At 48.0% G+C, this 25,788-nt stretch overlaps 2 protein-coding genes across 6 annotated transcripts in view; one reads left to right on the top strand and one right to left on the bottom strand.

Annotated features, from left to right (window-relative positions):
• Window positions 1-460: 460 nt before the first annotated feature.
• crb2a (crumbs cell polarity complex component 2a) lies at window positions 461-16,427 on the top strand. The gene is made up of 13 exons (XM_018732861.2): window positions 461-530; window positions 6,611-7,303; window positions 8,265-8,460; window positions 8,576-8,715; window positions 10,179-10,361; window positions 10,468-10,581; window positions 11,825-12,778; window positions 12,941-13,509; window positions 13,796-13,961; window positions 14,181-15,042; window positions 15,256-15,369; window positions 15,894-16,020; window positions 16,206-16,427. The coding sequence occupies exons 1-13, from the start codon at window positions 461-463 to the stop codon at window positions 16,425-16,427; spliced, it is 4,410 nt and encodes a 1,469-aa protein (XP_018588377.2).
• A 1,951-nt stretch (window positions 16,428-18,378) lies between these two features.
• The window catches only part of dennd1a (DENN/MADD domain containing 1A), an 81,410-nt gene continuing 74,000 nt past the window's right edge, over window positions 18,379-25,788 (bottom strand). For 2 of the 5 annotated variants that reach the window (XM_029253186.1, XM_029253187.1), the window contains 3 exons: window positions 23,253-23,381; window positions 21,822-22,077; window positions 18,379-21,637 (listed from right to left, as the gene is read on the bottom strand). In XM_029253186.1, the coding sequence (XP_029109019.1) occupies window positions 20,555-21,637; window positions 21,822-22,077; window positions 23,253-23,381 (1,468 nt within the window). In that variant the 3' untranslated portion in view covers window positions 18,379-20,554. Of the gene's footprint in view, window positions 21,638-21,725; window positions 22,078-23,252; window positions 23,382-25,788 lie in introns of all 5 variants that reach the window. The other 3 variants (XM_018732862.2, XM_029253188.1, XM_029253189.1) reach the window with 3 other exon arrangements.

The following is a 25,788-nucleotide window of genomic DNA, read 5'->3' as shown; positions in this document are numbered from 1 at the left end:
GAACCCTAACCCAGGCCCCACGCTGAGTGACCATGTGTTTAAAGGAACTGCTTATCAACCCATCCCAACCGCAAAGCAAACCACAACCTTATCCCTAACCTGAACTCAACCACCCTCACAAGTCAGTGCAGCACTTAAAAGGGCAAAAGTGCACAAAACAGTCCGTAAGTGTGCACACACAGCACACATTAGCCCAAGAACAGTGCTGGAGAGGAGCCAGGTACTCTGCAGCCCTCAGGAAGTAGGCAGTCCATGTTCTATAGTCCAGGCCAGGTTTCTGACCTCCCCAGTGGTGATTAGCATGCCCCACAGCCTCTGATGTAGCTCTTCTGAGTTGGACAGCGCACAGCGTCCGGAGAAGGGGAGTCCAGAACGACGGGGGACAGTGACACTGGGTCGGGGATGATGAAGGGTCGTGCCCCATAACCGTAGCCGGGACGGTCACGCTCGCCAGCCCACCATGGGGTTCAGGACAATGCACACCAAGTACCCGTGGACAGCCTTGCTGACTATGATGATGTTCAAGTGGGGTAAGTAAGGGCTGTGCTGTGATTGTTTTCCCTAGGGCTGCTAGCAGATGGACCAACTGGGGTTTGCTGATCACGGCAGAAGAGAAGCCAGGTGGTGCTTGTTCGTAGACTACTGATAAGCTGCTAGTTGAGAGCAACAGGTATTTCGGAGTCATTCCTCCCCCACGAAGCACTGCAGAAAGGACAAGTACTGAAAAAAGAGCTGAGGGCAGAAAGAAACCTTAAACTTTTTCCTTAAAACAACTGCATTGTGAAATTTTGTTAATGCATTTGATGAAAATGGAAGAATGAATTTTACCGAATCCACAAAATGAAATAATTTCGCTGGGTGGCGTGTGATGACTCAACACATAAACCTGAAGGACCATGTCTTGTAGACTGGCCCTGTTAAACAAGTTCCAACCAGGCCAGATGGTCTCAACCGGCAGCTGGACCATCCTCTTCCTTCAGGACCAGGTCATAAACACAGTGGTCCTCCCACCTCCCAAGCAGGGAAGAGTGCCTATATTCTTTAGACCCTTTGCTCTGACCCAAATACCCCCCCGGCCCCCTGGTCACAATGGTGGGCCTCAATAGTCGAGAGCCTGAGCAGGGGGCTGCTGTCATTGTTTCTAATTGCCATGGAGACGGGAGCGGAGTCACACGCCCAGGTCTTTGTTCGCATTACAGTTGTGTGCAGCAACCCAATAAACTTTAACGAGATAGTGAAGGTAAAATTAACCTGTAATTATGCTCAGCTGTGTGGTCTTCATGACCAGGTCTGCAGTACACTGAGGTACAGCACCATGCCTGGGCTTCCTGAAACGCCATTTACTTTACTGATGCAATAACACCTCGCCCTACGTTGTTAATTGGGTCCAAAGGACGCGACTTAAATCGAAAAACAACGGAAAACTAAATAACCCCTAAAAAAACGATTTAGACCCCCTATAAACCCCTAACAAGCATTCCCCTTAAGTGTATACACTTCAATTAATGCTAAAGTAAAGAAAAAACAAAAACGAAAAAACAAAAAAAATGGCAGGTAAATAAGAAATTTTTTTTTTTTATTTTTCAGCTTTTAATTGATTTTACAGATTACAATATATTTCCTATATTTAAGTATTTATTTTTATTTGATCTTACACTTTTTATTGTTTTTAAGTGATTAAGTTTTTAACAAGTTTTAATATTTTCGGCTAACCGACGTAAAGTCGCGTCAGCCGACTGAAGACGAATTGTGTTTTTCCATATATACATTTAACAAAAAAGCGACGTAAAGTCGAAATCGATGCAACACGAAACGATGTACGGTGATGTATTACTGTATAACCATAAATACAGTGCACAGTACATCAGCTAGTGATGGTCATAGGTTTTTGCCATGCAGATTTTTATCATTACCTGTTACTTATTTGACACTATTGTAGAAAACAATTTAGCATATCCCATTTGTACACTAAGCTGCTGACTATAATTTACATATTTATATAATGGGGTAATTTTTGCTGTTTCAGTTCAAGACAAGTACCTTGATTATAGTACTACAGCAGGAGGTGTGGCTCAAACACAAGTCATTCAAGTAAAGGGAGGGTGTCCTGCTGGAGGGTAATTCAAACCAAAATAATAATCATAATTAATAATAATAACAATAATAATAGTCGCTAATAACCAATAACTCCAGGTGTTTCCTTTGAAAGAGGATGTTCCTGTGGCGCAGGAGCTCTTGCACTTCGGTCGCCATCTCAGGCACACAGCAATTTGGCAGAACCCCATGGCACAGTCCCCGCATAACAGAAAATCCCTCTGTGAGTAGGGGGGTGACGGCTTCTCTGAGGTTGAATACAGAAAGGGAAAAATCAATAGTGAACATATGCAACATATTCATCCCAGAGGAGTAAACAGCAGTGGTGTCACCTCTGGGTGCCAGAGCAAGCAGAGGACCATCCCCAGAAGGTGATGCTTGAACCCGGGGCCAGCGAGTGCTCCTCCGTGTCCTCAGACACCCAAGGTATGAAGGTCCTGACACAACCTTGAAGGAATGACAAGTGGTGTCAGAGGGAAGCTAAGTGGGGCAGCTGGTAACACAGTAGTTAGGGCTATTGCCTTTGGACCTAGAGGTTGCAGGTTTGATCCCCACCTCTAGCTGCAGTACCTTTGAGCAAGCTGCTTACCCTAAATTGCTTCAGTAAAATTACCCAGCTGTGTAAATGATTGGAAGCATGTAATAATTGTAACCTTAAGAGTGTGACTTGCTTTGGAGAGAAGTGTCAGCTAAATGAATAAATATAAGTGAGGGATATAATGGGAGGAGGGGAGAAAACCACACAGTAGAACCTTTTTTTCTGGTCCACAGCACTGACCTTCCAGTCACATCCTCATCTCTAACAGATTATCATCATCACACCTGAGCTCAGTTCACAAACACAGCTAGGACTGGATGTACGTTCATAACTTGATTTGTTCTTAACCGAAACAATGTGGGTCGCTTTTGCAATACTAGAGAAATTTTAGAAAATAGCGTGATGAACAAATCAGGAAATGTTTGTGTCTTTGAAAATTTGTCGCTTGATTGTTTATAGCAAGAGTCACCAGTGTGTTTATTCATTCATTTATGTGATGCTTTTCTCCAAGGTGACTGCCAGTGTGAGGTGTGCACACTAAACCATTTACAGTGATTTATCCATTTATACAAATGGGAAATTTTTACTGTATCGGTCCAGGGTGAGTACCTTAAAAGGGTACTACAGCAGGAGGTGGGTCTTTCACTCACAAGGTGACTGCTCTAACCACAGCGCCACCTGCTGACCCTATAAAGTGTTATTTATGTGGTTCACGACTTCAGTGTGGCAGAGCAGAACAATCCGGCAAACCAAAGGAGAGATTAAGTCAATCACAGCAGGGCATGAGGTGTGTGGGGCCTGTATTGTTTCCTCTTCCAAGGGCTGCATCAGGTGGCTGGGGTGGGCTGTTTCCATGACGACAAGCTTCACCCTTACGAGTTAAGGCCCAAACCCCCCGCTGAGAGGAGCGGGACTAGGAGGATATGGCGGGTCAGACCTGTCCACGCAAGCTGCTTCTGCATGTTTGCTGCTTAGGGAACAGGCACAGGTCCCCCCATGTGGCTGTGACCCCACAATGTGCCTGGGCACCTGTAGCTTAGAGGGGCAGGGAGGGTGCGGCACCCCTCGGTGGATTAAAAGGGGTCACTCAAATGTCAGCAGAATGTCCGGCAACTGATTCCTGCATTAGTAGCAACAGCAATACATCTCTAGAGCAGCAGGTGGCACTTTGGTTAAGGACCACCACTTGAGACCACAAGAGACCACAAGTAAAACTGTAATATATATATCTATTCCCACTGTTATGTCATATTTAGAAGAGCAGCTTGCAAAATTGGTTCTGCTTTTTAAACATATTTGTTTTAATATGACGTTAATAGACATACAGAAGAAGAGCTCGCTGATGGAGGGACTGAAAAGTCCTCTCCACAAAGCACAGTTCTACCCTGGATGGCTGGTTCTGAATTGCTGCCCCTTCCATTGGAAATACAGACCACTTTGAGTAGCGAATAAGAAATTTGGTTGAGGGTCCAAACCTGTGTAGATCAATGTACCTGCAGTGATGATGCTTTAGAGACCAGTAGTGTGGAGGAGAACCCTTGGTGCTACACACAACCCTCCAGGACATCCCATACGCCCACCTGGGAAAAGACAGAGGTCACTTGAGGTCGGTGGTGACCACTAATCTTGGTGCATAATTTTTGGAGGTTGCCATGGTTACCACCATGGTTACTGATATGCTGAGTTTGACAGGTTGAATGTGGACCAATGGGAGTCTTGTATCTTGCTGAAGGACCCAAACGGGTAATAGCGGGGCACTCGGGGGAACACCAAAGATGTTTCTGGGTAAAAGAGCATTGATCTCTGGGTAACTGCCGTTTCTTTTGCTGAGACTCTTCTGTATTACACCCACTGAAGCCGGAACGCAAGGGACTTTGATTTCTTATTCCCTCTGGTTTCAGCACCTCCAGCTGCACCCCAGGAGGATAAAGAGCAGGTGGTTTTAAGTGAGGCAGAGTGGTTAAAGCTCAGACACAGTCCTGAAAGCACCACTGGGTTTACTGCTCAATTCCCTTCCCTGCTGTCATTAATATCTTCTGCCTGAATTAGGAATCGGTGAACAGAACCGCGATCAAAGCAAGAGGAGGAGGACAGCTGTGGGGGGGGTGCCAGGAAAGCCATCCAAAAACCTGGATAGACTCCACAGTGATTCACATGATCACAGCAGTGCCAGGTGGTCGAGATGGACCGAGAAGAGATTTAAATGCAGTTTTATCATCAGACTGATCACGTGCACTTAGGTCCAAATGCCAGCGGGTTGTGGGGTCTCTTCAGTCAGACATCCTCAGTGTGCAGTTACAGCAAGAGTCACTGAGGGCGGGGGCATCCATCACCACCCGGTCAGAAAGCCAAGTGTCCTTCAAGGCTGTGGAGCCACAGCCCTTCCCCGAGGAGGCCTTCCAGTCTTCTCACACCTGATGGAGAGTGACACGGAGGATCCCTTCCAACACCCGTCTGACAGCAAAGACCTTAAAAACCCCCCTAAGAGCGTTAGCCTCTTTTCGGCTCATTAGCCACATGGGCGGATCGTCTCGGCTTCTCGTGACACCGAGGTCACCGTCACTGTAAGCCCCAATCACCTACACACCCTGTCTGCTCACAGCTCGCTCCCGACTGCCAGAGGTGCTATTTTAACGATGTTCGCGGAAATGATGGCGACGCTGTAACACCCACAGGTCTGGACTTGGGAGATGACGTGAGGATTTGTGTCTCCTCGATGCCTCAGCTCCTCTGCTCCGGGGGGGCTTTTATTTCCAATCACCATCTCAGCAGACATCTGAAAGCATCTATTGCATTTGCATCTGCGGGTCGCAGGTTCAATTTTCATCTACTGTTGTAGTACCCTTGAGCAAGATATTTAACTTGCTTTACTCCAGTAAAAATAACTCAGCTATATAAACAAAGAGGTAAGCAGCTTAATACTAATTTCTTTTAGAAAAAAGCATCACCTAGAAGAAAAAAGGTAAAAAAGTGCCTCTGGTGGAAGCAACAGCATGCAAAATAATAAAAACTTCCAGCCACCACACAAATCATACTCAATAAAGCAAGCAACATAGCGCAGCATGGTTCAGCTAGTGCTCTCATAGAGTTCCAGAAATTTTCAGAGTAGTATATATGAATATACTACAGTATATTTATGCTTTTCTCAAAAAAACATACAATGTCTGCACACACACACACAGAGTCTGAAACCACTTATCAAAAGCGGGGTCTCAGCGAACCGGAGCCTAACCCAGCAACACATGATGCAAGGCTGGAGGGGGAGGGGTAGCACCCAGGACAGGTCGCCAGTCCATCACAAGGCACTCCAAGTGGGACTCGAACCCCAGACCCACCAAAGAGCAGGACCCAGCCAAGCCTGATGCACCACCGCACCCCCATACAACATTCAGCTCTATGCAATTATTTCACCCATTTAAACAGGTGGATAATTCTCTTTTTTTTTGACTCAAGCAACTTTAGGGTAAGTACCTTCCTCAAGGGTACTTTAGCAGAAAGCAAAATTCAAACTTGCAACCTTCTGAGCCATAGGCAGCAGTTGTAACCACTACACTATCAGCCACCCCATATTTACTCTGTCAGCTGTTTCTCTCCCACCGTCCAGTGCTCACCCCCTCCCCCCTCCCCAAGTGCATCTAGCATCCAGTATCTGGGTGTGTTAGTTACTCATTTCTTCATTTAACTGAAGCTTTTCTCCAAAGTGACTTACTATGTTAACCTACTTACTGTTACTATGTTCTCACTAACGCTAAACTACACTCACACTGATTTACCCATTTATACAGCTGAGTAATTTTTACCGTTCCAATTCAGGGTAAGTACCTTGATGAAAGGTGGGATTTGAACTTGCATCCTTCGAGTTCAAGGCAGTAGCCCTAACCATTATGTCCCCTGCTGCCCTGCATGCCTTAATAACGTTAGTACTGACGAAGTTGGGGGGAGTTTGGGGTAATTTCGGTGTCATTCTTTCTCGCACAGGAATATTCTGTTCCGAGTCTTCGGACAAATGTTTGTCATCCCCATGCCAGAACGGAGCCACATGTGTGGACACCATGGACGACTACGTCTGCTTGTGTCCCCGGGAGCCTGTGATGTACATGGGCAAGGACTGTGCTGAGCTGTACGACGGCTGTGCCTTCGCACCTTGCGCCAACTGCACCAGCACGCCGGGCACCCAGGAGTACCACTGCGTATGTCTTCCGGGCTTTGCCGGAACTCACTGCTTGCTGGATGTGGATGAGTGTGCTAGCAGACCCTGCGAGGAGCCCCGCTCACGTTGCGTTGACCGTGTAGACGGCTACACGTGCCACTGCCCCCGAGGGCGCACCGGCGACAGCTGCCTGGACGTATCGGAGGAGTGTGTTGACCAGCCCTGCCTGAACGGTGCTACATGTCTGGAACAGCATGACGGTTTCGAGTGCGAGTGCCCCCCTGGCTATGGCGGCATCCGCTGCCATGAGGACGTAGACGAGTGCCAATCACGGCCTTGCCGGAACGGCGCCATCTGCCAGGACGCAATCAATGCCTACCGCTGCTTCTGTGTGCCTGGGTTCCAGGGGTACAACTGCGAGATCGACATCAATGAGTGTGCGTCGCGGCCCTGCAAGAACAACGGCTCCTGCATCAACGGCAAGGACCGCTACGCATGTGTCTGCCAACCGGGGTACACAGGTAGCCTACCGCCAAGCGACACAGCCTCATATTACACCGTTAGTCTGCCCAACAAGTCATTCACATGGCTAATTGCAAATGGGTAAATCAGGGTGAGGAGCTCAACACTCTAAGACACTGGGGAAAAGAGTTACCTAAATGACTACACTTGTATTACAAGCACAACAGGGACTGGAAAAATCAGAACTTTCTCTCAGTCCACCCGCTACTAAAATTTTTCTAATACAGCATAATCCCTCAATTTATACGTTTATAGATCTTTTGATGAAGCTAAAATGAATCAAAAATTTGTTGTCAGCCTATTATATCTTCATGAGCAGCATAGAAAGTTCACAGTCCCAGTGTTCCTCTATATTGGAAACGCTGAGTGTGAGACAGCGATGACCACTGATGGAGTGCCACTTTATTGTATTATATATTATTAACTAACTTGAAGCAGCATTAAAGCTGGCTACTTTAATAGAGAATAAAAAATAATCACCTCCACATCCTCCTATTGATTTTATCGCATTGTGCTTTACAAATACTAGGGGCGATGATGCCGTCACTTCACGTTACTTCTGAGCTTCAGGCGCCACAGGGTGAAAAAACATTGGAATAAATAAGGAAGAGTTAACTGGAGAACGTTTTTTAAAGAGAACATTCTTGAAAGATTTGTCACAGTCGAAAAAGCTTAACAGACATGTACCTCTTTTTATTAACTGGGTAGTTCCTGTAAAAATCCCCAATATACAGTAACTATAATAAATGGTCGTATCTTTGCAAATTCATAGCTGGAATGTTTGTAAATGCAAATATAAGTCTGGGTTAGAACCTTTCTCCAGGGAATAATAGAAGAACTTCTCCTGGGTTCTGAATCAAATGAGAAGATGCCATATCTCTTCCTGAGTAGAAGTGTTAAGAGTAGGCGGGAAGTGTATTAGACAGGATGTTGAGTGAATGGAAGCCGCTCCCTCGCCAGGTATGAACTGTGAGCTGGAAATCGACGAGTGTAGTTCCAGCCCCTGCCAGAACGGCGCCACCTGCCAGGACCACCTGGACCTGTACATCTGCACCTGTCTCCCCGGGTACGAGGGTGTGGACTGCGAGGTTGATGTGGACGAGTGTGCCAGCAAGCCCTGCCTCAACCACGGCACCTGTGTTGACTGGGTGGACAGGTACAGGATAGGACAGGCATGTTCACCCCACGGGGCTCTTACCGTTGACCATAAAGGGTCAAATACCGTGGTACAAACTGTGTAAAAACAACTCCTTGTTGTTTTTTCCCTGCAGTTACGAGTGTGACTGCAGTGACACAGGATTCACGGGCCCCCAATGCGAGGAGGATATCCCTGAGTGCGCCTCAAACCCGTGCCAGCACAACAGCACCTGCGAAGAGGGAGTTAACCAGTACCGCTGCCAGTGCTGGCCAGGTACACCAGTGTAAACCCACCTATAGGCAAAGGGGAAACTGTAGAATTTTAAATATGTTAACTAGGAAAGGCCACAGTCTTTCTGAGCTGGTAAATTTATTTCACACACACACACTGCCTGAAACCACTCATCCCACGCAGGGTTGCAGCGAACCCGGCAACAAAGGGTGCAAGGCTGGGGAGGGGGGGGGGAATACATCTCGGCCAGGACGCCAGTCCATCGCAAGGCACCCCAAGCAGGACTCGAACCTCAGACCCACCAGAGAGCAGGCCCCAGCCAAGCCTGCTGGGCCACCGCACCCCCCAGTAAATTTATCAAAAACTACCAAATCATTTATAACTTTATGGGCAATTAGCTATTCAAATATGAGTATTGAACAAACAATCTCCTTAGATAACCTTTATAATATTATGTTTATTCATTTAGCTGATGCTTTTCTCCAAAGCAACATACAGTGTTAAGGTTACAATTATTTACCAATTTTTACAGCCAGGTAATGTTACTGGCACAGTTTAGGTTAAGTACCTTGCTCAAGGGTACTACAGCCAGAAGGTGGGGATCAAACCTGTAACCTTTAGATCCACCACCAACAGCACTAACCACTATGCTACCAGTTAACCCAAAGCTATCCATGCAGCTATTAGTGGTGTCTTTCTGTAAGTTTAGAAAAAAAAAAATCTTCAAGAAAACACACACACACACACACTTTTTGAACCGCTTGTCCCATACGGGGTCACGGGGAACCGGAGCCTAACCCGGCAACACAGGGCGTAAGGCCGGAGGGGGAGGGGACACACCCAGGACGGGACGCCAGTCCGTCGCAAGGCACCCCAAGCGGGACTCAAACCCCAGACCCACCGGAGAGCAGGATCCGGTCCAACCCACTGCACCACCGCACCCCCTGAAAAGAAAACACTTTACATCATTAACAAATACACAGCATACCCCAAAACTACATGGCACGTGTTCCAGAACAGGCATAAGTCAAAAAGTGATAAATGAATGTGACTGGGAATGGTCCTGAGCCTCAGTAGGCAGTGCTGCCCTCTTGTGGCAGTGTCAGGCAGCTACACAGAGAACAGCCTAAACAGCCACACTGACAGCCACACTGCACTGCCTTTCCTGGCTAGAAATGAAACACTTCACCTGTACACAGATTTATAGTGTTTCAATTTAATTTTCTTTATTTAAGCCTAATTTTCAAATTTAATTAATCCACCCCTCCAAAATTCTGTATCACTCCAAAGCATTGATCGTATTTTTTTAATCCCATAATACCTTGATTAGCTGTTTTACCTTTGCATCCATGTTATTAGTCCTGAAAAATTTCAGCAAGTATTGAATGTGATCGTATTCCTGCTTACTGTACACTTTTGGTGCGAGTGTGTTGAATGCGCCACGTCGCCGCTCTTGGGTTCGATGCCCCGGGGGTTCAGGACAGCACCACACGTGTTCCCCGCAGGTTATGAGGGCAAACACTGCGAGGTGGACATCGATGAGTGCGCTGAGGAGCCGTGTGAGAATGGGGGCGAGTGTTTCCAGTGGTCACACAAGGCCCAGTACAGTACACTGCTGGGGAGAGACCGGGAGTTCAGCTACGCTGATGCAGCAGGATACCTGTGTCGGTGTCAACCTGGCTTCACAGGTGAGTTTCCAGCCACTATTCCTACAGTCTGTGGCTGGGTTTACCAGAATTCCATCTGCACATCGGACGGAACTTCACTGTGGAAATATGCGTTTTGCCACGGCAGGAGAAAACTGCTCGGTGGACATCGACGAGTGTGTGTCACAGCCATGCCATAATGGGGGAACATGCGAGGATCTGGTGAACGGATATGCCTGTGTGTGCCAACCAGGATTCACAGGTAAGGTGGGGACCTTCAGGGACCCAGAGGATTCATCACCTACAATGCTGAGATTCCTCCCCATGCAACCCCTGCCCTGTGAATATGAAGCACACAACGTTCTCCGAAACCCATATTCAGAGCAAATTACAGACATCCATATGCAAACCAAAAATGGTCATCATTCTCCACCTTAAAGGGTTTGAAGTACCTCCAGGGGACAGCGCACCCCTTGTGAGGCCATCTCATGAAGAAAGCCTATAGTCATCCTCCAGGTTATGCCTATTCGGACCCATCGTTTCCAAGATTTTCATTTAATGCTCCTACTTCAGCTTACGGGGCATTTCTTCATGTTTACAAAGACAAAATTTAGATTTTCCTGACAGTATGGAAGTGTGAAATGAGTCGGCATGTGTTTCGGTTATGATTTGACTCATGCTGTGTTAAATTCTCAGCCTCTGTTCACTCTTGTTTGCTAGTTTCACCTGCCATAATGTCAGTTATGATAGTCCCGATTGGACCGTCCAAACCATGTCAACTTATTTACAATTACATTTATTCATTTAGCAGACGCTTCTCTCCAAACCGACATACAGCTCAGCAAAAATACAATTTAGTGAGTGTCAATTCATTTGCATTGTTTTCACTGAGGGGGTGCGGTGGCGCAGTGGGTTGGACCACAGTCCTGCTTTCCAGTGGGTCTGGGGTTCAAGTCCCGCTTGGGGTGCCTTGCAACCGACTGGCGTCCTGTCCTGGGTGTGTCCCCTCCCCCTCCAGCCTTACGCCCTGTGTTGCCAGGTAGGCTCCGGTTCCCCGTGACCCCATATGGGACAAGCGGTTCTGAAAATGTGTGTGTGTGTTTTCATTGATTTCTTCTCTTTATTGAACTGTTTTAGCATTAAGGGCTGAATTAATAAACAGTATTGCAAGCACAAATGTTTTATTTGTGAGTGTTGTGTAAAGGATGTAATAACTTCAAAAGAGCTGAACAGGGTTAGGCTCTGGCTTGCCGTGACCCTGCTTGGGACAAGCAGCCTCAGCCTTTGTGTGTGTGTGTGTGTTCTTAAGTAAGTGTCACTTTTGGGGGTCAGGAATGCATAAAAATTTTTATCATTGAAATTAATGGCAGTTATGTCTACAATCTGACATAATTCCCATTAATTTTACAAAGGGGCTTTCAGCCTTTGTCCCTTGGCTAGTTTTTGTCCTTATTCTCCATGACACAGTAGGCTTTAGATGTGACTGTCCACCTCAATCCCAACAGACACAGATTGCCAGGTGAACATCGACGAATGTGAAGGCCACCCCTGCCAGAACAGGGCTATATGTAAGGATGCTGTTGCAGACTACATCTGCCACTGCCCTGAGGCCCTGCCTGGGGACACGTACTGGGGTGGCCATGACTGCGACATCCCCCTGATGGGCTGTGTGGGGCACCAGTGCGAGAACGGGGCTACTTGCCAGCCCCAACTCGAGGCAGATGGGAAGCATGGCTATTCCTGTCACTGCCCACCAGGATTCTATGGTGACCACTGTCACACACCCACCACCTTCTCCTTCTCCACCCCGGGCTTCATGATCATTAAGGTGCCCCTCACCAACAGGACCCGAAGGCACCTGGCTGTTTCTCAGTCTGGCGTCCAGTTGCGCTTCCGAACCACACTGCCAAACATGGTGGTGCTCTACAGGGGGGACGTGGATGACTACCTCTCCCTGGAGATTGTAGGTGGTGGTCTCCTCGCCAGGGCTGCCATGGCAGGGGGTAAGCAGCTGGAGGTGAGCCTACCGGGGCCAGTTCATGATGGACGCTGGCACCAAGCCAGCGTGACCATAGGTCAGACCCTTGTGCTGGAGCTTAGTGGGGCTGGCTGCAAGCCTGGGGACTGCATGATGGAGGACACCAGTGATCTGTGGGACTCCTTCCACATACCATGGTCTTTCACCCAGCTGTTTGTCGGCGGTGCCCCGGCCGAGTTCCTTGGCAACACTGAGAATGAGATTGGCTTCATTGGTTGCATGGAGGACCTGTTGGTGGACTCATTGCCCATATTGCCTCAGAGCCTCTCGCAGGACAAAGCCTGGGACATGGAGCTAGGCTGCAGCAAGACAGAGTGGTGTCAGCTGGATCCCTGCTCTGGCCATGGTCACTGTGTGGATCTTTGGACCACCTTCTTCTGTGAGTGCTACCGCCCGTTCCATGGGGAAAGCTGCTCAGAGGGTAAGAACTTACGATTTCTCTTATTGACATTCCACTCAAATTCTTTATGTTTACCTGTCACTGTTCAACCTGCAAATGCAGATGGTTGTCAGTGATTACTAATCTTGGATTTTCTTTCCTGGGGATCTTTTGAGACTTGCTTCTGTGGTTCTCCTTCCACAGAGTACCGATCATGGACGTTCAGCCACGAGGACACTGTGAGCTATGTGTCCTACACTGTCAGGAAGAGCCACGGCTCCAACTTCACCATCTCGCTGTTCTTGCGCTCGCTGAAGCAGGATGGCCTGGTCTTCCAGCTGAGACATGAGGATGAAGCCTACCTGACGGTATACCTGAAAATGGGGCAGGTATCTATAGATACTTTGTCTGCTCCACCTGTTGCTGCTCCTGTCTTCGTGACCACTGGGGAGAGACAACTGCTTGAGGTCGAGTTCCACCAGGGCCAAGTCTTCTTCAGTCAGGGTGGCATCCTGCACTACCAGTTGGATGACATCCCTGTGGTGTTTGTTGAAGCAGGGGATATTGCCTACGTAGGAGGCTTGCCCCCAGGCGAAGATGTCGAAGCCTGGGGTGGCAGCTTCAAAGGTTGCCTGCAGGATGTGCGGCTGGACAATGTGCGGTTGGACATTGACCCATGGAACAGCACGCTCAACCCCACCGATGAGGAGTCTTACCTACCACACGACATTGATAACGTGGAGCCGGGATGCGTCACTGACGACACCTGTCAGGTAGAAACTTAGACCCAAAACAGACAACTTCATCCCCAGTTGAACTAGTGAGGTTGTGTAGTACTTGGAGCAACTGTGTTGCAGTCAAAGATCTTGGATTTGAATCCTGCCCCTGCTGTAGTACCCTTGATCAAGGTAATTACCCTGAATTGATACAGTAAAAATTTCCCAGCTCTATAACTGGGGGAATCGCTGTAAGTTGCAAAGTATACAAACCTATAGTTTCTCAATCAGTCAACAGGAAACCCTTCCCCTGAAAGGACCCTGACATACCTCTCTTTGCAAGGCGGAGCCATGTCTCAACGGAGGCAAGTGCACCGTCACCTGGAACAACTTTGTGTGCTTCTGTACTGTCAACTTCACGGGCAGGACCTGTGAGACACGCATGTGGTGTCCAAGCAAACCCTGTGCTAAGGGGGGCCACTGCATGGACCTGCCTGGTGGATATGAGTGTGAGTTCAGTACTGCGTTCACACTACTTTGGTCTTCAAGCCTAGAGCACATGCTGTGAGCCAAACTGTAAAGTTAATCCTTTTATGTGATCTCTTCTGGAACTTGAACCTGGAATGTTTCTCTACAAGTCCAGCTCCTTAGCTACTATGTGACCTTCTGCACCTACCTTTACACAAGCTCTCTCTTGCAAGTGTCTGAAACAATGCTCTGTCCTCCAGGCATTACTGAAGCCACATTTGAAAACAACAACTTGCAGTACACTGCGAAGGGCTCCCTTGTCTCCCCGGTGACCGGTATGGCCATGGCATTGAGGACACGGGCAGAGAATGGCCTTCTGCTGGAGGCATCTAGTGGGGAAGAGTTCCTCCGCCTGAGCCTACTCAATGGCTACCTGCTGATGGAGATGTACAGCAGGACGAACAAGGAAGTGTTTTCGCTCGCTGGTGAGACTGCTGTTGCTGATGGCCACTGGCACCAGGTGCATATCTCCGCAATGGACCCTCAACAGGAGACCTCTGTTTGGGCAATCACCCTGGACAGCAGGACTAAGGCCTCTAGGACACATGCCTCCACTAACCTAAACTTCCTTAACGAGTCGAAGGTGTCGCTAGCCCAGAGCTTCACTGGCTGCCTTGGGGAGGTGAGGATTGGTGATGTCTACCTACCTTTTGTGGATGACCTCAACCCTCCACAGAGGTCCCGGTTCTTCAGACAGGGAGGAGTCGATGCTCAGGTTGGATGCATAAGCCCACCTGTGTGCTTGTCGCAGCCCTGCCTGAACCATGGCACATGTGAAGACATGTTTGGACTGTTCAGGTGCATCTGCGCTCCAGGATGGGATGGAAAGTATTGCCAGGACAACATGGACGACTGTGCCTCAACGCCCTGCATCCACGGCAGCTGTTATGACCTGCTGGCAGACTACGAGTGCGAGTGCCTCCCAGGATATGGTGGTAAGGCCTGCGAAGAGGATGTGGATGACTGCCAGGGCCACGGGTGTCAAAACGGTGGTTCCTGCGTGGACGGACTGGACAGCTACACTTGCATCTGCCCTCCAGACTTCAGTGGTCCTCTGTGTCAGTAAGTACTTCTTCCTTACCCTTCAACTCCGGTAGAAAGGACCTCACTTCGGGATCGAATGAACAGCCGTTTTCATCTTGAGATTTTGATCACAGGAGAAGATCATTGAACCAGGTTCAGTGTAAGCGGTTTGCCAGAATTCCAGCTTGGTTTTTTAGGTGCAACAGCTCATGAAATGGCAGTTATGAAAATCATTTTGCATCTCTTTATCAGGTGGAGGTTCCCGCCACTGCAATGCAAGACAGATGTAAACTGTGTACATGGCATATGCCATGATGAGCCCTGGGGGGCCAGGTGCACCTGCAAGGCTGGTTACACTGGAGACAGGTGAGAAAAACCGAATCTCTAACAAGATCTAAAGGAAACAGAGGTGCTTGAATTACATTTGATGACCACTCAGTGGACTGGAGACTGAATGATAGTGGGATCCAGAAGAAGTCTGTAACTCAACAAGTCCAGTTGGAAATTTTACTGGTGCAATTCAGATCAAGCAACCTGGCAGCGCAGTAGATAGTACTTGCGTCTCACAGCTCCCGTTCTGTGGTTTTGGATCTCTGTTCGAATTTGGCTCAGTCTGTATGGAGTCTGCATGTTTACCCCATGTTCGCATGTTCAGCCCAAGGACATGTGGAATGACATCTATCTGCACTCCCCTTACAGCAAAAATCATTTGAATGGTTGCTGCAACTTGACTTCAACTCAGTGCCACTTGACTATATTAACTAAGGTTAAAGGGTGTAGTGCCTTTAAAACTGGTGGCTGACGATGACGTGAGAAGACTTCTATGCTGACCATATAGCAGATAACTGAGGCCGTACAGTGTAATGCATGATGCCTCCTATCATCCCCAGATGCCAAGCGGAGATAAACGAGTGTGAGTCCAACCCCTGCCAGCACGGGGGGTCCTGCTTAGATCGGATCAACAGGTTCCAGTGCGTGTGCCTTCCTGGCTTCATGGGCTCACAGTGTGAGAGCAGTGTAAGTGCTCTCTGATCAAAACGCATTTCCAGCCCACATTGGCTATGAACCTAACAATCCGTCATCCAGTGTGAATGAGGCTCCCCCTTATCCCACACTGACCTCTATATTTTATTCAGTCGGTGCTTATTCAGTTTCATTCTGTGAAAGTGCTCCTGATAATTTGCCCTTCCTCATTCCTGCAGAGGCAGGAGCAGAAGGAGCGAGTGCCCTGGATGGTAGTAGTTGTCCCGCTGGTAAGCTTCTGCGTGCTGTTGGGTGCCATCGGCCTGGCCTACATCATGCTGACAGCGCGCAGAAAGCGCCAGTCAGAGGGCATCTACAGCCCCAGCCAGCAGGAGGTGGCGGGAGCACGCCTGGAGATGGAAAGCATGCTCAAGGTGCCCCCAGAGGAACGGCTCATCTGATGCGCCCCACTGGGCCGCGTGTGTAGGACGCTAATCCAGTTTCAACAATGGAGAGAAGTCCAGAGGACAAAGACCCCCTTTTGTTTAACAGTGTGTAGGAATGGGCTCCCATCTGACCACTGGAGTAACTTTCACCTGTAATGGAGCAATCTATGCTGGGCCAGTGGCCATGGACTCCGAGAGCTGGAGCACAAGGAGCTGCTGGGGTAACAGCACACCATCCCTAGTTTTGCATCTTGGGAAAAGAAGGGGGGGCAGGGAGAGGGGGAGAGAGAGAGACAGACAGTGGGCCATTCATTGTCATATCCTCCTCTTCCCTGCTCTCTTCACTCTCTTAGTAATCTGTTTTTAATATGTGGGGAAAAAACCATTTGTGTGTAATAGGGTTCAGATGTCAGTTTTTCTATATCACTAAGTTTCACTGCAGTGATTTTAATCGCTACAACTTCTTTGAACTTTAGCTTGGGGTTACAAATCTAACTAAAAAATTAAGCTTTGGTGACACTGAGATGCAATTTTTAAATGTAATTTGATCATAATTATGAATGCCATAGAGTGAATTTGGTTTTCACCTATTGCATTTAATTAATTTAGCTGATCTCAAAAACATCCAATGACCTTTTGGGGTTGGGTTTCACCCAAATCTGCTTATTTTGTCCCCCATCTGGGTTCAGTCCTGCTGAGAAGAGGTGTGTCCGAGATGAAACAATCCAAAAGGTGTTTTTAGGGGACTGGGGTGTAACTGGAATTCTAGTCTGTTTACTGGAGCAAAGGTGCTGAACCCCCAACTGAATGGGTAAATCTATGCATCCGTTCCTGATCAAGGACAGCAGTTACGCAATACAACAAACACATTGTAAATATGCTCTAGATGTCCCACTGGTCCCAACATTGAAGAGCAACTGACAGACAAAACCAGTGCTCTTCCCTATGGAATCTTACTCATGTTAGCAGAGGCTACCCTTCAAAAGCAACTTATTTACCATTTAGACATCTGCATAATTTTACTGAAGTAATTCAGGTAACTAACTTTCTTAAGGGTACTACTACAACCCTCAGATCTGAAGGCAGCACCTCTATCTACTATGCTATTAGCTGCCCCAGAGCCTAGGGCACATTTTTGATATGTTGTCCATCCATCACTTCAGACAGAGCGGACAAATAAGGAAAAGGCTCTTATAAGGTGTCTCTTGCAGCATGTACCAGGCCAGTCAAAAGTATATTTGCTGGAAACTAGTTTTTGTTTACACAGTATTCTGTGAACAAGTTACATGAAGAAATGAGGTGCCATGTCCTCCCAGCTCTTCTGCAACATTGCCCAGAGATGCATGGCACTTGTGTGCTACTTTTGCCTTCACTGTTCTGTGCAGTTCCTGCCATACCAGTATTGCCAATGGTGGCATGAATACGGTGAAACATGTGACAGATACGGTGTATATAGGGTGAATTTTTCTCAACACTGTGAATGCTATCCCTTGACCTTACAAACTGTATGTGGTAACCTTACCCAAGAACCACAGACTCTAATAAAACCCTACAGACCTTAGCTTAAACGTACACACACACACACACACACACACACAATCTGAAACCACTTGTCCCATGCAGGGTTGCAGGGAGCCGGAGCCTAACGCGGCAGCACAGGGCGTAAGGCTGGAGAGGGAGGGAACACACCCAGGATAGGATGCCAGTCCATCGCAAGGCACCGTGAGCAGGACTCGAACCCCAGACCCACCGGAGTCTGAGCAGGACCCGGTCAAACTCACTGCGCCACCACACCCCCCTCGCTTAAACGTGCAGGGGACTGTAATAAAATTCAACGAGAAAGCAGACAAGATCTATGCAACCGGAAGCCTGAAAGCAGTGGCAGAATTTCCATACTGAACAGGAACCCAAGTGACAAGACCACAGAGAAACACACAGGCATTAATTTTCATTAGAATGTCATTTATTCATTGCAAAATCAAAAACCTTACATAAACACGCGAGGAAGGGCAGCATTAACAAAATACTGAGGGGGAAACATACTCAAATGATTTAAAGGCAACAGCTGGGAAGCAAAAAAGTTCCAATATAAACAGTGTGATAAAACAATTACTATAGTGTGTGATTTCAATTGTCAAATTGGAAAATACAGTGTAAGGGATTAGAGATGATTTTGGTCTGGGAATTACACTCTGTTGAGAGATGGTCCGTATTCCAGGCAGTCTTAAATGGTTAGATGTTACTGAGGCGACGTACTGTAAAACGGAAGCAGCAATTAATAAAAAAACCCTCCAGGACCCGTCTGAGCATTCAGAGGAAACGGGATGTGGAGAACCACAAGCAAACATGAGCGGGGAATGGTTGCAAGAACAGATCACACATTTGTGCTCTTCAGTTGTGACATAATGGAGGAGGAAAAAAAGACAATATCAAAAAGTGCTTTATAACACCCCCCCCCCCCCGCAAAAAAAAAAAGTTCACATTTACAGAGGGCACTCTGGGAAAGACAGCATGTGTTATCACAGCTGACACTGCTCTCAGAAATCATTTTGGCTCAATAGAAGACTTCCTATGATGACTTTGTTGGTAGTAAGGCAATACTGATATGTTACATTTGAATCGTAATTTACTAGTACTATTCCTATTTTTCCTATAATTTCCATTTCTCACTGATGCTGTTGAAAGCTGGATTTCATTATCACAAAAAAAAAAGAACATAGGAACTGAATAAAACACCTGTTTATTAGCATGAAGATGAGTGAATTCCTTTAGTGTTCATGTTGTTCCAGTGTCAGTGCTCATGATCAGCATACATACACTGCGTTACAGACATTCAAGGTGGATGAGCCAGGTAGGGTCAACACCCTGTTGGTCAACATTTTCTTTGGTGGCCTTCCAAACCAGGATGTTCCAGGTAGTCCAAAAGAAGGAAAAGCAAAATGGTGAAGGACATGCACACACGTAACTCAAGAGAAACACTGGGCTGCTGGGTCCCGACCCCAAAGTCTACACTATGCAGCCCACGACTGCTCTCAGACTGGAAAGCAATAAGAATGAAGAATGTCTTCTAGGATGTCAGACTGAGGAAGGGCCAAAAAAGCTGAGAAAACGGTGAATGGTAAAACGGCACAGAGTGTAAAATCGGGGAGTGTAGTGGGTGCCTGAAGAGTGCGCATGGAGTCAGACGGTATGGAGGATTCATCAGTACTTGTGCTCTTGCGCAGAACGTGATAGTGGGATATTCAGAGGGGTTCGGGGGGAATGTCCCCCAGCAAACGGCACCCAGACGCTGTCCAAACGCTGTGGTAAAAACACAGGACGCAGCAGTCACATGAAAACTCTCCAAAACTTTGCATATTGACGTACAGTCTTTTGATCAGCACTCCTCCTGAACCCATACACACACCCAAAAGGTCACTTGCTTCAGTCAAAACATGTTTGGTCCATCACTCAGATATACAGAACCTCTGTCTTTTCACTCTGGTTCTGCAGGAAGTCCAGTGAGAGGAAAAAACAACATATACAAGCAGTCTCTCTCTCTCTTTTTTTTTTTTTCAACAAATTAAAGACAAACGACCTGTTAACACCTATGCTGATACCAGATAAAAACTGCATGTTTATAGCGTGCCATCAATCCGCAAGCTGAAATCTACAGGAGTGCGACGGTTGTACTAGAGAAGGCGGTACGCAGGATACTCTAGATATGAGCTCTGCAATGAAGCAGCAGAGGTGACCCCCACAAGCGCAGGCGAGAGGCGGCCAGCCTCCTCCCGGAAAACCGTATGACGTCTCGGACGATGACAACACCGAGTCCAGCGGAAGCTAACGTCAAATAAAGGCAGCAAAAGAGTCCATCCACACATAAATACGGTAAAGTACGTAAGCCCGCGCACGCGTGCGTGCATGTATGCGTGTGTGTGTGCTTGCATGTGCTGAAGCGGTGGTGTCAGTCTTCTTCCCAGAGGAATATGGGTGTAAAGATGTGTCTTGAACACAAACTCAGTAGCACAACCACCGGGGGGTGGGCAGGGTGGGGTCGGGGGGCTGTCAAATAGAAACGCCCGTGCTTTACTCTGAGTTCCTCACATCCAAAATCCACCAGTCAGCAGAGAGGGTTCCAAATGGGGTGGAGAGAGGTGAGGCTAGTCGAATGTTTCCCATTGCCTTCGTAGGTCCTCCACTCTTCTCTTTGGGGGGGGTGCGGGCTTTGGCATGGCCAAGAGATCCCCAAAGGGGTCATGAGGCTCCGGCAGGTCATCTCCAGCCTGGGGTGGCTTTGTCAACGACGGGGGGGTCTCCCGCGAACAGGGGGCCTGGGCCAGCGCACAATCCAGCAGGCTGGGGGAAGCGGCGGGGGAGCAGGCTGGTTTGGCCGGGCTGGGAGTAGCCTGTATGAAGCCGGGCGCCACACTGGGGGGCTGTCCGAACATGGACGGAACACTGAAAGCTTGCTGCTGGAAGTACCCTGTTGCTGGAGGGACGTAGGTGGTACAGAAGGGATTGCTCACAGCCACAGAAGGAGTGTAGTGTCTGTGTGGGGGACCCAGGGGCGCGTAGTGCGGGGTCTGCGTGAATGGGTTAAGGGATGACTGGGGGATGGGCGGCAGGGTCTGAGGATAAATCCCCTGATGGGAAAATGAGAGGGTTGGCGTGCCACTGGCCTTGGAGTCCTGGCACTCACCAGAGCCTGTCTGGGGGGCACCCTGGGGTCCGCTCGTGGGGCCCGTGGTGCTGCTGAGGGGGTCCAGAAGACTCAGAAGGTCCATGCTATCACTACTCACTTTTACAGGCTTCAGGATATCTGTGCTTGTATGTGGGACAGAGGACATGTTCAGGGCCTGACGAAACTCCTGTCTCCCGGGAGTGACCCCAGAGTCTGCGGTCACATGCTTAGGTGCCCGGGGCAGAGGCACGGGGGGCACCAGGACCTTTCCTGGCTCTGGGGTCTTGCGTCCGTGTGGGCGGGGGATGGTGATATTAGCATGGCTGGCTCCGCCCACAGAGGAGTCTACCTTATCCTGGCTAGCCCCGCCTCTTTCGTGGATAGCAGCGTGATGCTCAGCGGGTTCTGATGGAGGCACTGAAAGAGGCCTCTCCCAGCTCGGGGTAGCCCTGCTGGGCAGTGCCATGTCGTCCTGGCCGAGGCTCCACAGCTTATTGTAGGGGTGACTATGCTTGAGGCCCGGAAGGGTGCGGGTGTGCTCGGCTGTGCCCAGGTCCATTCGCTGGAGACAAAGAACATAACCATGTTGGTCAGACCAGGAAACCACCTATATGTGCTGCCTACAACAAAGCATCAGTGTCAAGTCTCACGGAAATGCCTGTCATGTCCGTCTTCCATTGATGACTGTCTCATAGATGTTCTGTTGTCCTTGTTGGCTCCACCCTGCAGGATGGTGGACATCTGACCTGGTAGCTGAACTTTGCCGATGACTCCTCTGGGGTATTTGCTGTCCTCAGGTCCTCCAGACTCTTGGCTAGGCTGAAAGGCTGGTCCTCAGTCTCCCCCTCTACACAGCTGAAGATGTCCCCAAGGAGGTCCACCTCTGTGAGCTTCTCTGCCACGGGGCTGGGGGGTGCTGTGTGACCCTGGCGGCGGTCTGTCACCCGCATATCCTCCATGTCCGCTACGTCCGCCTCCTTCAAAGAGCGGTAGGGCTGAGGCCTGACACACAAAGAAAAAAAAAAAAGAAACACCATCCACTAGGCACCCAGATTAAGAAACTGTGCCCTGTAGCTCCCCACACCCACAGACATATATATACACACACACACACACACACACACGGCTGATGAGAATGCAGCATCACTGGAATTCACCATCAGCTATGATCAAAGTAAACATCTCTGAAACACCCACACAACCAACACCCACAAACATCCAAATGTTGCAAGAGCTGTAAACATGTAACAGACACACACACTGGCACATACTGAACAGCTGGTTGTTGTGTGTTGAATTGCTGAAGCTGGAGGTCCAAGGCGTACAGATGACAAGGGGACTCTGGTGGTACATGCACAGTACCAGTCAAAAGTTTGAGTACACCCACTTGCTAGAAACTAATTTTTTCCACGAGGCATTTTGCCACAAAGTTTCATGAGGAAATGAGCTTACATGTCTTCCGAGCTCTTCTACAGCAATTCCCAGACATGCTGGACATGTTGGTTGCTTTGCTTTCAAAAAAAAAAAAAATGGTTTTCAAGGTAGTTTTTTTTTTTTTTAAGCCAGTGTCCTTTTATAACCTGAGAACAACCCATATCACTGTTGAGTAGAAAGTAAGATTCTGGTGGTTGGTCCAGCTCTGTGTACTATTTTTAAAAATTTAAAAATAATTGGCTAATAGTCAGTTAGCCTACTGGTTCTTTTGTCCAGTGTGACCTATAAAAGTACTGCCCAGGTTGCACTTGTGTATCTACTTTTCATTGGTACTGTACATTAGCACAGCAGCGATCTCAAGGTGGAATGAATGTTATGGAACCTGCAGGTATGTGGGCCCCTTTTAGAAGCAGCATTTAACTATTATGTTAATGGAAGATGGTTACAAGCAATATTATTAACAAACGGCTTGCAAAGCTTCAAACAAAGCAAGAAAATGTTAAAGGGTGAGGGAGTACCATTGAACCCCACTCGGTGACAGAACACGGGACCCTCAGCCAATCAGCATTCACGCAATCAGGCAGCAACCAATGAGCACAGTCAGAGAAACTGGAGGGAAAAGGGACAGCTGAAAACTGTCAAGCTAACAAAGCCAGCAAGCATCAGCCAGAAGAACAGATGGACAGACGAACAGAAGCAAGCATGTCCATGGGTCAGAACTTTAGAGACATAGAAAGAGAGACCATTCAAATGGGGTAGAGAAGAGAAAGTTTTCAGGGAAGCCACAGACAGAGTCCTCTTCATGCTGGAGTTCATCGCCAGAGGAGTCCTCGGACAGGAAGACGGTGTAGTGGCGCGTAGGTCGCACGGAGCTGGAGAGACAGGCGCCAGGAGAGGAGAAGGAGGACAGCCCGCATCACATCAGAGACAGAGCCGGGCAGAAGGAACAGGGAGAGAAACTGTTACCTACAGACACAAGGCTCATACCTACAGTCACAATCACTTGAGTGATGACAAAAAAATCCTTTTGTCTCACAGGGCTTGATAATTTCTTGTCTTTGGTCCACCACATTTTACAACTGACCTGTCCAGTCAAATTTTGCACCCAACCAATTCTGGAATATATCAGAAAGACTAAAATAAGCAAACGTCTCCGATTAAATATTCTTGTAAACTGTAACCAAGGTGATGCCTGTCATGGTGAAAGGAAGAACACTTTAAAAAGAAAAAGATCCAACATAAATAAATCAGCCAAAATAGCAAGATATTGAGGCATTTCTCTTACTTTTTGACAAAAGAAAAATGCTGAGGATGGCATTAGTGATGTCACATGGTTTCTTTAATATGATGATAGTCATTATGCATCAAACTTAATATTTTACTTTGCCGTACACCTTTCCATTGTACAACTATCAGAACAACTCTACCTGTCCAATTACAAAATTTTCAGCAAACTACCTGTCCTAGTCAGTCGTTAACGTTGAGCCCTGATTTGTTCTACTCTAACAGAAAACCAAAAAGACTGGTAGCTTGCGAAGGTCAATGTGATGTTATCGGTGAACTTACAATTTTGGCTGCCAAGGTTTTGTTACAAACTGAGGTAACAGTGAGTGGCAATGAAACATTCGCACCCGAGATTCCAAATTCGGCAATCGATTCCAAATTCAAACATCAAATTTTATGATGAAATAACGCAAGGCTGGTAATGTCACCAAATTTGTCATTAAGAAAATGGAGAGGATGGAGAACACATGATTAGTTCAGACAGATGCACTGCAGGTGACATTTCACTGGGAACAGCCAACAAGAGTCTCTATGCCCACCTTGGGATCCTGATGGGGATAACCAAGAAGAGTCACTTAGGAGAGTGAAGAGGTGCCACGTCCACCATCAACACCTTGATAGGTAATGGAGCTCTTCATCAGCATCCATACAGCAAGCAGACCATGGCTAGTTAAATACCCTTCATACATACAATTTTGGGACCTTCCATTGTGTACTTCTGACAAAGATTTGTGCCTCAATCTCTACAGAGGATGTGCAACTGTGGCATGGACCAATCACTTGTTGGTACTTAACACACAGGTGTAAAGAGTATCAAACCAAGGCTTCATTGTTACTTTTTCTGTTTATCTCACACTTTGAGAATCAATGCTATGACTATTGTTTGTACCAATGAGATATTTTATAGAAACTAATTTTTGGTTGCGTTCTGAGTTATTTTGTGTATTTCTAAATACTGTGTTAAAATGTAAAAAAAAGTAAAAGACAGACTACAGGAGGTGTCACTAAGACGCAGATTCTTTGTTTATAAGGTGATTGCGCTAACCACTGCGCTACCTGCTGTCCAATCGGTGGCTGTTGAGCACAGGGTCCTTTGTAAACAGAGCCTCATGAACCCACAGTGTATGAGGCTCTTCTCCATGTGTGGATGACTCATTCATCAGCTGGGAACTTTTTAAATATTCCCAAAGAACAGTGGCACAATGACCTGTGACCCTACAGCAGTGAGAGGGACTGTGGGCAGGAGAGACAAAGAAACTAGGGTAGGGTGGGTGGGGGGCAGTAATGAGCAATAAAACACAAGGAGACACGCAGAGGGCCCCCCTTTTCCCATCCCACGGGTGCTCCCACACAGCCAGCTCAACGCCCACAAACCGGCACAGCCTGGTGCAGCAAGGCTGCCAAACACCCCCCTATCCCACCCCCGCACTCCTCCCCCAGGCGCCAGCTTGTGACAGGTTGACAGGCGAGGTTGTTCCTGGGTAAGTATGGTGTCAAGGCAGCGGCGTGGTGGAGCTGGACGCTCAGTGGCGGTGGGGGCTGCCCGTAGAGCGCTTTAATGAGCTGGATCGGTGGTGAGTATCTGTGTATGTATGGGGGGGGGCTCTGGCACCCCTGTGGACTGTCAGAAACCCACAGACAGATCAGTGCCCGAGTCACATCGGCCCAGGGAGCAAACCGTCTACAAATGCAGATATTTCACTTTTAATTGACACTAAGGAAGGGAGATGATCCTGCCGCGTTCCAGCAGCGAGGATTGTGGGAAGACAGAGACTGTGGGGTGGGGGCCCTGTGAACAGCTATACAAGCAGAGGCAAAGGAGAAAATAATCCTGCTGGCTGATGTCACACAAGAGGTGCACTTAAATTGCCGCTTCTGCTCTTATTTCCACAAGTGATCAAATGTTCGAGACACAGGAATAAGAGGGCCACACCATGACTGAGGGTGTTTTCACAAGTGACACCTGAAACAGGAGCTACACGCCTCATCGTTGTG

The sequence above is a fragment of the Scleropages formosus genome, chromosome 6 (genome assembly GCF_900964775.1).
Source record: "Scleropages formosus chromosome 6, fSclFor1.1, whole genome shotgun sequence".
Lineage (NCBI taxonomy): Eukaryota > Metazoa > Chordata > Actinopteri > Osteoglossiformes > Osteoglossidae > Scleropages > Scleropages formosus.
The sequence above is the reverse complement of the archived record's forward strand: the minus strand, read 5'-3'. Positions and strand labels throughout refer to the sequence as shown.

What these genes read in the sequence shown, in the direction of transcription:
- crb2a (XM_018732861.2), top strand. Translation starts at nt 461, where the DNA reads ATGGGGTTCAGGACAATGCACACCAAGTACCCGTGGACAGCCTTGCTG. An exon ending in GTGTCAACCTGGCTTCACAG is followed by an intron (nt 10,362 to 10,467) that starts GTGAGTTTCCAG and finishes TTGCCACGGCAG; the next exon opens with GAGAAAACTGCTCGGTGGAC. An exon ending in GTGCCAACCAGGATTCACAG is followed by an intron (nt 10,582 to 11,824) that starts GTAAGGTGGGGA and finishes CAATCCCAACAG; the next exon opens with ACACAGATTGCCAGGTGAAC.